The following is an 11,866-nucleotide window of genomic DNA, read 5'->3' on the forward strand; positions in this document are numbered from 1 at the left end:
TAAAGAAAAAGAAGCATCAAGAAGAAAAATCTCTTGTCATTAAAAAATCATTAATATAACGTTTATTTATATACAGTGTGTTTTCTTAATATTGCAAAAAATTGCGCACATATTCTACATCAAGAAATACCACTAATAAAAAAATAAAATAAAAATCAATAAAAAAAATATCCAGTGAAAAAAAGCAAAGATTTTATTCATTTAAAACAAATTTTACTTTTCAGCAGCATATAAAATCGTATACTATAAAAGAACTGGTTCAAAAAAATTATATACGTAAAAATAGTATATTATGTAATTAGGAGTAAATATGACAGTTTATGTGCTGAAGCTAAAACGTTTATTATGCATACGTTTTTCCTTTTTTTTATTTTCTAAATTTTGACCAGACCATATCCAAAATAAATAATGTTTCAGTATGTAAAATGTTTCGGGGACTCGATTGGCTTCGAGAAAACCACATATTTCCAATAGTTTAGAAGTTTCAGTCGAGTTTAAGATATTTTTGACTTTATCAGCCATTTTCTCAATAGCTATTTATTGTAAGACAATGAACTTTCCTTTGTATCATAGAAAATTAAATTTGCCTTCCAACGGTGCCAAACATAAAAGACTAGCGCCAATAATTCGGGAATTATTGGTAATAGTACCTAAAATCCACCAACATTTTTTCAAAAATTTAAAAATTGCAAACTTCAAAATTGATCAAAATGCAATTAAGGGGGTCTAGAAGTGCATAAAACGTCGTAAAAACACAAAAATTAAAGATTTTAAATTTTTTTATATGAATATATTAGAGTACAGCTGAATAGCATATCGGGACCGTGGTGGCGCTACTTCCGGCAGGTAGGTCTCGGGTTCGAATCCCGCAAAAGTCGACAATTTTTCTCCATTTCAAATTCAAATACTAATTCAAATAAGCGTTAAAAGATGGCGGGCGCATAAGAGCGCGAAATTTAAAACATGTACGTACTTAAAAGCGGCCTAATCGGCATAAGTATAAGAGCGGCATAGAGATAAAAGRGGCATAAGCYTAAGAGCGGCATACTTAAGCATAAGAGCGGCAAAAYRATGAGAGCTTTTTTACCGTAAAATATCAAAACACCAAATTTTGTATTTTTCAATTAGCATAATAAGAGAGCATGAGCGCATGAGAGTAAATAATAGAGCATAAGAGCAAAGCATAAAAGCGCATGAGCATAAAAACTTAAGAGATTTTTAATCATAAAATGTCTAAATTTAAAGTAAAATTTTGTTTATAATTTATGTTATAGAGCATAAAAATTTAAAATTAAATTCTTTTTATCCCATGTCCCCAGTTTAAAACGCTCCTGGTTAAAATTTCCAACATTTGATCTTTGAATTTGTTTAGGTGTAAAAAGGATATCAGCTGTACCAAAATTTGTAATTTTATCGATTCTAAAGTATTAAAAAAAGCATTAAAAAAGCACTCCTTTCAGGAGGCGTAGCTCCTTTACATAGTTATTTTTCGAGATAAGTTCATAGGAAACTTTTGTCTTAAAATTGAAAATTTTATCATCTTTTTAAACTTGTAACAGTAAAAACGGAACATCCTGTATTCAAAATGAATAATGTTTTAAACTATGCATATGTAAAATGTTCCGAGGCGTCGATTGGCGTTGAGAAAGCTGCAAAATTCGCAATGGTTTAGAAGTTATAGTCTAGTTTATACATATTTAGAATATTTTTGACTTTATCAGCAATTTTCTCGATAGCTATTTATTGTAAGACAATAAATTTTCTAGAGTATGATAGAAAATTAAATTTATTTTCCAACGGAGTCAAACATAAAAYGCTAGCGCCAATAATTCCAGAGTTATTGGCAATAGATCGCTCTAAATACCGAAAATCTACCAAAATTTTGTCAAAAATTTAAAAATTAAAAACTTCAAAATTGATCGAAGTGCAATTAAAGGGGTCTAGAAGTGCATAAAACGTCGTAAAAACACAAAAATTAAAGATTAAAATTTTTTTTTCGATAGGTAGGTCTCGGGTTCGAATCCCGCAAAAGTCGACAATTTTTCTCTAATTCAAATTCAAATACTAATTCAAATATGCGTTAAAAGATGGCGGGCGCATAAGAGCGCGAAATTTAAAACATGGACGTAGAATGGAAAGCTTAAAAGCGGCATAAGAATAAGAGCGGCATAACTATAAGAGCGGCATATAAGCATAAGAGCGGCATAAGCATAAAAGCATGAGAGCTTTTTTACTGTCAAATATCAAAACACCAAATTTTGTTTTTTTCAATTAGCATAATAAGAGAGCATGAGCGCATAAGAGAGCATAAGAGCGCATAAGCATGAGAGCTTTTTAATCGTAAAGTTTCAAGTAAAATTTTGTATCTTAATTTTTTTAATCCTATTATCGACTAAAATCTAGACAAAAATAAAAAATTAAAAACTTTAAAATTGCACGAAATAACATTTTTTAAATTTCTAGAGGTCCTAAATAAATGTTTTAAATGTTGGCGAGTGGTTTTAGCATATTAGTCGCAAGATAAAATTGACTTAACCCTTAATAGAAGCGAGGGTTTTATGGAGTGGCCATCATTTAATTATCTATGTCAACAGGGGCTCGACCTGGGAACTGGATTCGGTTACACATATTACCACTTCAAGGAAGGGTGGTCTTGTTTTTGTCTAAAACAGGGCTTTACTTGGTAATGGCCAATTTAGACCATTATACCACTTTGTAATGCGACGCTAATTACCAAAATAAACAATTTGTTGCGACGGTAAACTGAGAATAAATATACCAAGCATCAACGAGTAAAAAAATTTCTTTATTTTTTTAGTTGCTATATCAAAAAAATGTAGTTTTGGAAAAAAGTAAATTAAAAAAAATCATAACAAAGAAAACCCCATTTTTGTAATGATTTATTTATAAATTGTCAGTTTTTTGCTTAATTTTGAGTTGTTGTTACATTTTTTCACTATTAGGAAATACTGTTTGCCTAAAACTTTGCTACTTCGATCAAGTCTTTGTCAGTTTTCCCGTCGAAAGTTTTTCTTATAATAGAAGTAATTTCTAAATAGAAAAGACTTTGTTATAGTCAACAGCAGACACGAGGTGTTGGGCCAATTACTGTAATGAGTGGATGACTTGTACAAACAAATAATGTACGCCAATCTATTGTCCACAACTCCCCTAACTTTTATTCCAGCAGGACCTGATTTGTGATCTTTCAGCCGTCCTGAAACCACTATAAAAATGAAATTTATTTTGTAACACAATTAAGTTATTTCAACTAATTAACTCAAGTCAATCGAAAAGTTGATTTCATTGATTTTAATCAAGAAATGTTGTGATTTGGGCTTGAAAATTTGTCGATACTTCTCTGTTCAGCTAGATCAAAGACCAGTTTAGGGTTGACACTGTTTACTTTAACAATTTGATGTCATTGTGGCTCTGTTACCAGTTTCATTAAGTAATTGTTACAACATTTTGAAAATTAATTTTTTCAGTAAAGTCTATTGACTTTATTTAAGAAAGTGTGCGATGTGGTTTATTTCAGTTAATAAAATAAATGATGGATCACCAGTTTGATTTTAGGTAAATATTAGCTTTTCTAATCGGAAATCAATTTACAAATTGAAAGCTGAAATTCAGACGATGAAGTTCACTTCATTCTTAACCGACGAAATGTCATTTTGTGCTAAGAAATTGTCTTATTTCCTGCAGTAAATTTATATAGGGAGGCTGCTCTTTTCAGGTGGAGTGGCGTAGAATTCAAGCGGTGGCGAAATATTAAACCGTCTATTTTAAAATTGATTTGAATTGATAAAAAGTAAAAAAACATTTACTACTAATTTCTAACGTTATGCAGAGTTACTGAAAATATAAAAAAGTAGTAAATACTTCACGCATAAAACGATGTGAAAGTTACTTCATACAAATAGTAAATCATGTTATTAGAAGCAAAAATACTAGTTTATGTGACAATTTAAATAATTTAAATTTAAATAATTCAAAGTGGATGACTAGTGCAGTTAGTAGGGCAAAATATCTAATGCTGATGAACTACAATGCACCTCCTGTTAAAGCAGCGAAAAAGACAAGAAAGAAATAACATTGGTAAATGTCAATAATGTCATAGTAAAAGTAAAAATAACATTTTTAATTCATGGCTGAAAGGTAAAATTTTTACTAAAATTTAGTCATAAAAGTGGTCATTTTTGTTACGTTTGTGAATAAACACATTTACAAGACAATAATTACAACCATGCTGTTTAAAAAAGCATCAAATTATTACACATTTTTACAGTTATGAAGCAAAAAAGTTATTCTTGCAAAAAGTTGAATCAAATTGCTGTTTGCATTAGATTAACTTACATTTTTTATTCATTTAATTTGTTCAAAATTTAAAAACAATTATTGTTAATTGCTACAAATTTTACAATAAAATCTACAAAACAACACTTAATATATTAGACTAGCTTTGGATATTGTCAGGTAAGAAAATAGTTCTAGGATACCAATAAATAAAATTTGAATATTTACGAAAATTCGAGTATATTAATCCGAAATTGCTTGCTATATCTTTATAGTTTATAGTGACAAATTTTCGAACAGTTTGGTGTTATTAGTATTGATAATTTTTGCGGTAAACTTACAAATTTAGACTCGAAAAATATTTGAAAAAACAAGTAATAGAGTTTTTATTTAAAAAAGTAAAAAAATATAATAATAATTAATAATATTCATTAAAATTGACATTTGCAAAAAAAGTCTTTTGTGATTTAATAAAAACAAAATAGATAGAACCAACCATTTATTTATGACCCTTTGTACTAAACCCAATTAAAAAGTAATCTAAGGTTATGAATAATTCTTATTACAATATTTGAACAAGAATGAAATTTTCTTTAATTTTAAATTTAAGTTGTGAAATAATAATAAAACAAAATAAAAATAAATAATAAATAACAAATAATAAAGTAAACTTACAAAATTGCTGCTATTACTTAAGTGAAAAAATAAAATAAAAATAAATTTCTTTTACTGTTTTGTTTAAGTGTTTAGTACGTTTACTGATTAACAATTTAATGCTATAAAACATAATGATATATTAATGTGTTGATTTTGTATTTATTTAGTTTTTTTTAGTTGAAAAAGTCAACAATTTTTTTTCTGCTTTGAGCACCTTTAACTTAAATTAAAAAAAATTATCCACACTCTCATGAACTACGACACAGTTGAAACATATTTTTTACATTTTTGTGGTTTCCTTTAAAATAAATAAAAAAGTACAAAAAAACAACGCTAATTAATCAGCAAAGTATTATATTTATTTATATAATAATAGTTATTTATTTTATAAGACAATGAAATTAATTCTCGAAAAAATAAATAATCAACAATTTTATCAATCTTCACCGTTTTTAATTAATTCTTTGACGTCAAAATATCAAAAAATTTTGGAAATTATTTATAGTATAATTTTGATAAACAAGTATTCTTTTATCGTCTAAACGATAAAATTGTGTTCTAATAACATGCAGTAAAGAGTAGATAAAATGCAATTTTAATATTAAAGATTGAATAAAAAACATTAATCAACAGTTTTTATAAAAAAAACTTGAAATAGTTCAAGAAAGTAACAAATATTGTATAATAATATAAAATGCTTTTGGAAAAAATTAGCCCGGCGCATCCACCAAAAAGCCTTTTAAATGTTTCATACTATGTAAAAAAAATCTGTAAGAAAAACCAAACTGTTACTTACGAGTCTACTCAATTCACTAACTGCAGTTGGAACTTCTTGGTCCTGGTTCATCCCTCTCGACCTTAAGTGGTGGAACCCGTAACCATGACTCACAAAATTGTTTAACAAAATAAATAATTCTCAGACCACTGACTGTGTAAATTTAAAATTTTGAATAGAAACTTAAATTAAACGGTAATTCATTCAAGGGAGTCTTGTGAACTAGTAAATTGCCGAAAGGATTTCAACTGCAAGCGGTGATGACAGGAAATATGATGTACTTGTAAAAGCTGAAAGCTCCTAGTACCTGCCGAAGTGGAGGGAGCTGAAGACACGCCCGTTGTGTCTGAAACGCCCCTCTGAGATCTCACATGCATATAAAATAATGAATTATTTAAAAATTTTCATAGATAATTCATTAGCTTGAGAAATTTCGCTTCGTGAAAATCACCATTCACCAAAAAGCTCAAAACGTGTTTCACTTCATTAGTATTGATTTAATCAGTGCTTTGATTCTTGAATTGTGTTTATTAAAGGATAAAAAATTTGCTTCTTTCAGATTATTCCTCACCGTGAAAATCAATTCCTTCGTATTTTCAGTGACGTTGAATGCAACTGCATATTTTTCGTGCCGGACAAATGCAAAATAAATAAATGAAAACGTTGTGCAGAATTGTAGTGAGTCCCGGAATAGTCCGGGAGTAACAGCAGGAATGGATGCGCACAATCAAATAGAATACCGGAAGTCCGATTGGCCCGCAGGGGGTCCGGTAGCGCCAATAACAGGTAACTCCGCCTTCCGGTTTCCAATATTGGTCTAGTTTACATTCATAACTTATATTACGTGCGGTGGAAATGGATTTTAAACTGTTAGAAATATGTTTGTGACCATTGACCAAATGATAGAAATAACATTATCGATTTTACTCTCGTGAAAACGGTTGGTTAAGAGAGCAAATATGGATTAGAAGAGATAAATCTAAGAGATAAATCTAAAAAGACAACTTTGCTTTCTGCTGTCCTCTTTCAAACAATTTTCAATTAGAAAGAATTTATTTTTTCTTTATTTATTTTTGAAAATTTTTTAGAAATTCATTGTTTTCCGTAATAACACAAAACCTTTGTTGTTAAAATGTGATGTAAATGAAACATTATTATGTCAAATTATGAAGCATAAATTGCAATAAAATAAGTAATATTTAAGAAATGAAACATATTTACTTTGTTAAAATGAAACAAAGAAAATTTTCAGCTTCAAATTCGACGCCCATGCCATTTATAAGCCAAGTATGAAATACTTATAAATAATACATTTTAGATTTGTTGATGTTATTATGAAATGTACAATTAAATTACACAAAATAAATAATTTTCTAAAAAAAATCGTATACATAATACAAATCGTGGCACAATATAAAATAATAACGTTCTTGATATTTGATTCTAGCAGAGTTTCTAATTATTTCAAGAATTAAACACATAAATTATAGTTTATTTCCAGAAATCGTTTTGTAATTTCCGACTCTGTTTCGGTAAGATTTCTTAAATTCGGAGATTTTCTCATTTAAAAGCTTTCCTAAATTTGTAGAAAATATACACATTTCGATCTAATTTTCCAATTTTTATTTGTTTTGTAAATTTTGTCGCATTGATTAAGTTCCTTGAAGGAAAATGCACTAAATTAATCTGATTATTCAAAAACAATGGCATTTTAAAGCTGATTTTACAATTTCATGCCTTGTTTTGCCAAAATTTCTCAAATTTTGTGAGTCTCTCGGTGAAAAGAGCTCTTAAATCCTTAGAACATTAACACATTTTTGGTGTAATTTGGCAATTTCTTGATTTGTCATTTTTTTTGTCTTTATTAAGTTTTTCGGCAGAAAATGTGCTAAATCCACAAAATAAGTGACGAAAATAATGGCGTTTATTTGTTTGGAGAAAATATTCCAATTTTTTTCGATTTTCTTAGTGAAAAATTCTCCTAAATTCATATTTTATTCTGACAAGAAAAAGTTTTAAAGAAAACCATCTATAAAAACAATGAAAATTGCGCATTTCTAAGGCTAATTTATCAACGTTCTGCTTAAATCCATAAAAATAACGCTTAATAAACTAATTGATTTATTAGTATTAATCAAATAAAAACTTGAATCATTAGTAAATTCTGCAGTTGCAAGTGTTTTGGGCTACAATTGTTTATTTGTGCTTATTAGGCTCCGACATATTGAACCTCCTTCACATTTTTTTAATGTTTCTAATATTGCCAAAAGAAAAGTTTAATAAATAATAAAGTCTAATAAGTTTTTTTATGTTTTCAACAAAAGTTTTTATTTTTAGAAAAGTTCGAGTTGCAAACACATTTTTGTTTTAAACAAATTTCAAAATTTTATTTTGAAAAAGTATTTTAAAAAATAGTAACGTAGAATTGGGTAATATTCAAATTACTTTATAACATGACAAATGGGTGGGATTACGTACGCAGCCCCAAACAAAAACCTTTTACACCGGAACTGTTACGAAATGAGTTTTTGTGCCGTTTTTAAGAATTGTTACAATAACGTATCAGTCTTAGCCAAACTGCCGTACGAGTCATTTGTCAGGATAAATGATTACTTAATATTTCATAGTTCAGTCCAAAATTGTGTAGAAATGGGGGCTGTATTATCACTGCGTGCGTGTTGGGTACTTTCGAGTGCCTAATAGACATTTAGTAAAAATTTCGAGTGATTAGTGAGTGCCAATGAGAGAATGAAAAAGACAATCGTGCTACAAAGATCCGGATTAAAGGCTAAGTCAAGAATAAGTTTTATTTTTTTAGAGAAATTACATTTAAATTTTATTTAATATTTTCAACTAATTTAATGACACATTGAACTGATTTTGTGTTTCTTTATTTTCAGTAAGTCCGTTTAAGAAGCAGAGGCGAATTGCTACAAAGAGTAGCAGAAGAAGATGCCATAAAGGTTAGTGCATTTTTTATTTTTTCTTTGTTTATCGCAAAGTCAAGTGTGTAAATTTGTGTGTGATTTTTGAATGCAACAGTAAGTATTTTGTAATAATAAATAAAAATTAATTGTTTTTAGATTAAAATACATTATTTCTTAAATTTTCTTTAAAAATTTATACAAGGTGATAAGTACAAATTTAATTTATACTTTTTACAAATTAAAAAAACATCGACAAGAACAAGACTAAGTATTGTATAATTTTTTTTTAGAATAGTTGATTTTTGTTTTGTTTCAGAAACTTCAGTGACCAGTGAGTGCGTGTGTGTATTTTCGAGTGCTAATAGACATTTAGTAGTGCGTGATTTTTAAAATTTCGAGTGATTTGTGAGTGCCAATGGGTGGAGTCTTTGGAGAAATGGACAAGACAATCGTGCTACAAGGATCTGGATTAAAGGGTAAGTCAACAATAACTTTTTTTTTTAGAAAAATCACATTTAAATTTTATTTAATATTTTCAACTAATTTAATAACGCATGAAACTGATTTTGTTTTTCTTTATTTTCAGTAGGTCCGTTTAAGAAGCAGAGGCGAATTGCTACAGAAGAAGATGCCATATAAGGTCAGTGCACTTTAGTTTTTAATTTGTTTTTTTATCGAAAAGTGAATTATTTGTGTTTTAATTTTTAACATTTCTTCTCTCATGCTCCTCGTGTTTTATATAATAATGAACTAAAAAGTTGCTCAGGAAACTATCAGATATAAAATCCCATCACATTAAATAACATAATAAATTTATATCTTTTCTTAAAAAATGAATACTTACCTATTTCAATGTCCCAAAAATCTTAGTATCTTGTTGCCATTTTATCAATACCACACAAAAAGTAAGTATTCTGGTTTGTATTTAAAGTTGAAATAATACATAAATAATAATTACATTATTTAAAATAATAAAAATTGTATTATTTTTTTGTTAAAATCAATCCATTTCAAGTTCTCTATTCTAGATACATACAATCAAGAGTTATTTTTGGAAGTTTTCTTATGATTTTACACTTTTCACAAATTTTGGTACCAGTACCAACAAAACTTGCTTCCCAGAAACATTAACCGGTTAATTTAAAAACATTAATTAAATTAAAATAAATAAATTTATAACATTTGAAAAAGTATGTAGGGACACTTACAAACATCACGCGTCAATATCGGAATTTGTATTGAGGTTTTCGAAAGTGTTTATTAATTAAACTAGAGGATGACTAGTGCAGTTAGTAGTAAAAAAATTAAATTGTCACTCCATCGCTGGAAGTTGAAACTTTTACTTGTAACATTTAGTCATAAAAGTGGTCTCTTTTGTGACGTTTGCGTTTAAATATAAATTTCTTATATTGTAAACATGTTTATTTCATTAACTGATAAATACATAGCTGAATACAAATCAATGTATATTATTCCGTTTTAATAAAATAATTACTGGAAAATTCATTTACAAAAATAAGTCTTATTAGCCCATGAAGTAAGTAAAATAGAATCTCAGTTAAAATCGTCTGTGATGTGTTAAAATTTGCTTAAACCTAGTAAATGAATTTTCCTCGAATTAGTTTTGATGTTAATTTATAACTTCACTCTCAATCCTTTCGTGACTGATATGATTAATCTTGCATCTCACAAATCACGTTATAAAAAACATCATTAACCTAATTTATGGCAAGACGTTAGTTAATAAATTTGTACTAAATCTGGGAAACTATTTATTTATAATAAACAACAATATTATTAGTAATTAAGCTTAAGCACTTGACTGCCTGACATTATTACAACTGCAGTAACATTTCCATAAAAATCAGTCGCACTTCCGATTCAGCAATGTATAAATAATCACAGCTAGGCATACACTTTAATATCTTATACTGCTCATAATACTTCCTCGACAGTAGTGGTATACTAACACATTGCATTAAATGCACCAATATTGAAACAGAGATCAACAAAATGAAAGAAAAACACACTTTGCTACACAGCTACAGAATTGATCGAGTTATCTGAACTGTTGGTAGGGGGCGTTTCCAACGTCGCTATCCTCTGTTGGAGACTCTGGACTTGGAGGTTGTGCTTCTCCACCATTGCCAACATCTGATGCTCCATTTTCTTAAACTTGGATTGATATTTCTTGCTGTTTCTATCTACAGTTTCCGCTAAAATACTATTAGTGTGATTGAGGTCGTGCACGATCTCCCTCCCTTCCAACAACCTCGCTTCGGCATTTTTCGTCACTTGTTCTAAAGTTGTGACAAGTTCTTGTAAACGAACTTTCAGTCTTGCCTCTCTCGCTAGGGCTTGCATCAACTCGAGTTCAACACCTTGGGCATGCTCTGCATCCGAATAGCCTCTCTCCTAACAAAATTTATTAATTCTTCAATTGGGACAACTCCCAAACTTACTTTATTCTGGGTCGCTAACGCTAATAAAGCTTCGGTGTCTTTCAGCTGCCCTTGGAGGTTTTTAAGGGCCGCCGCTTGGGCCTTCTGTTGCCCTTCGACGTACTTCAACTTCAATTCAATGGCACTTTTGTCTTTTTCTAGCATAAATAATTTCGATATAAGTTCAGCTTTGTCTTCCCTGAGTCCCATTAGTTCCTGGAAGATTTAAGGGGTAGTAATAAAGCGATGAGTAAATAATTCAATTTTGATCAGTATAAAATTTTAATTAATTTTTGTACAGTAAAAAATTAAAAATGATCAGTATAATACAGAGTGGTCCAAAAGTCTGAAAACGATTTTATTCTGGCGAAACTATTTTTTTTGGAAATAAATTTTTAGGTGTGCAATGGCTACAAAAGTGCTATTTAAAAAAAATTGAATATTAATTAATTGTTTATACTTACGAGATAAACATAGTAACATTTTTTTTTAATGGAAACCTACCACAATTTTTTTTAAACAACGAGCTTGTTACAAGAATTGTTGCTGTGCAATTTTTTTTGAGTAAACTACCAGTTTTTTTGGAAATAAATTAATAAATGTTTAAAGGTTGTAAAGAAGCGATGCCAAAATATTTTTTATTTTAATTAATTGTTTAAACTTCTGAGATTACCATACTAACAATTTTTTTCTTAAATAAAAACGGTTTTTTATTTTTTGTTTTACAAAGATATCTTTATGCATTGTATAAATGTACAAAATTTTTTATT

The 11,866-nt window shown here is 28.7% G+C and overlaps 2 protein-coding genes across 3 annotated transcripts in view; both read right to left on the reverse strand.

Moving 5' to 3' along the window:
- LOC123007854 overlaps positions 1-5,886 on the reverse strand; it is a 17,830-nt gene extending 11,944 nt beyond the window's left edge. Inside the window, 1 exon segment of the mRNA XM_044403334.1 lies at positions 5,750-5,886. Coding sequence (XP_044259269.1) covers positions 5,750-5,800 — 51 coding nt within the window. The 5' untranslated portion in view covers positions 5,801-5,886.
- A 4,528-nt stretch (positions 5,887-10,414) lies between these two features.
- Positions 10,415-11,866, reverse strand: part of LOC123007283 (colorectal mutant cancer protein) — a 38,601-nt gene continuing 37,149 nt past the window's right edge. For both annotated transcript variants that reach the window (XM_044402487.1, XM_044402489.1), the window contains exons 8-9: positions 11,118-11,312; positions 10,415-11,070 (exon numbers count right to left, since the gene is read on the reverse strand). In XM_044402487.1, the coding sequence (XP_044258422.1) occupies positions 10,690-11,070; positions 11,118-11,312 (576 nt within the window). In that variant the 3' untranslated portion in view covers positions 10,415-10,689. The remainder of the gene's footprint in view (positions 11,071-11,117; positions 11,313-11,866) is intronic.

This window comes from Tribolium madens, unplaced genomic scaffold (assembly GCF_015345945.1).
Source record: "Tribolium madens isolate multiple individuals breed KSU strain unplaced genomic scaffold, Tmad_KSU_1.1 Scaffold_3;HRSCAF=73;Tcas5.2_LG2, whole genome shotgun sequence".
In the NCBI taxonomy this organism is placed as follows: domain Eukaryota; kingdom Metazoa; phylum Arthropoda; class Insecta; order Coleoptera; family Tenebrionidae; genus Tribolium; species Tribolium madens.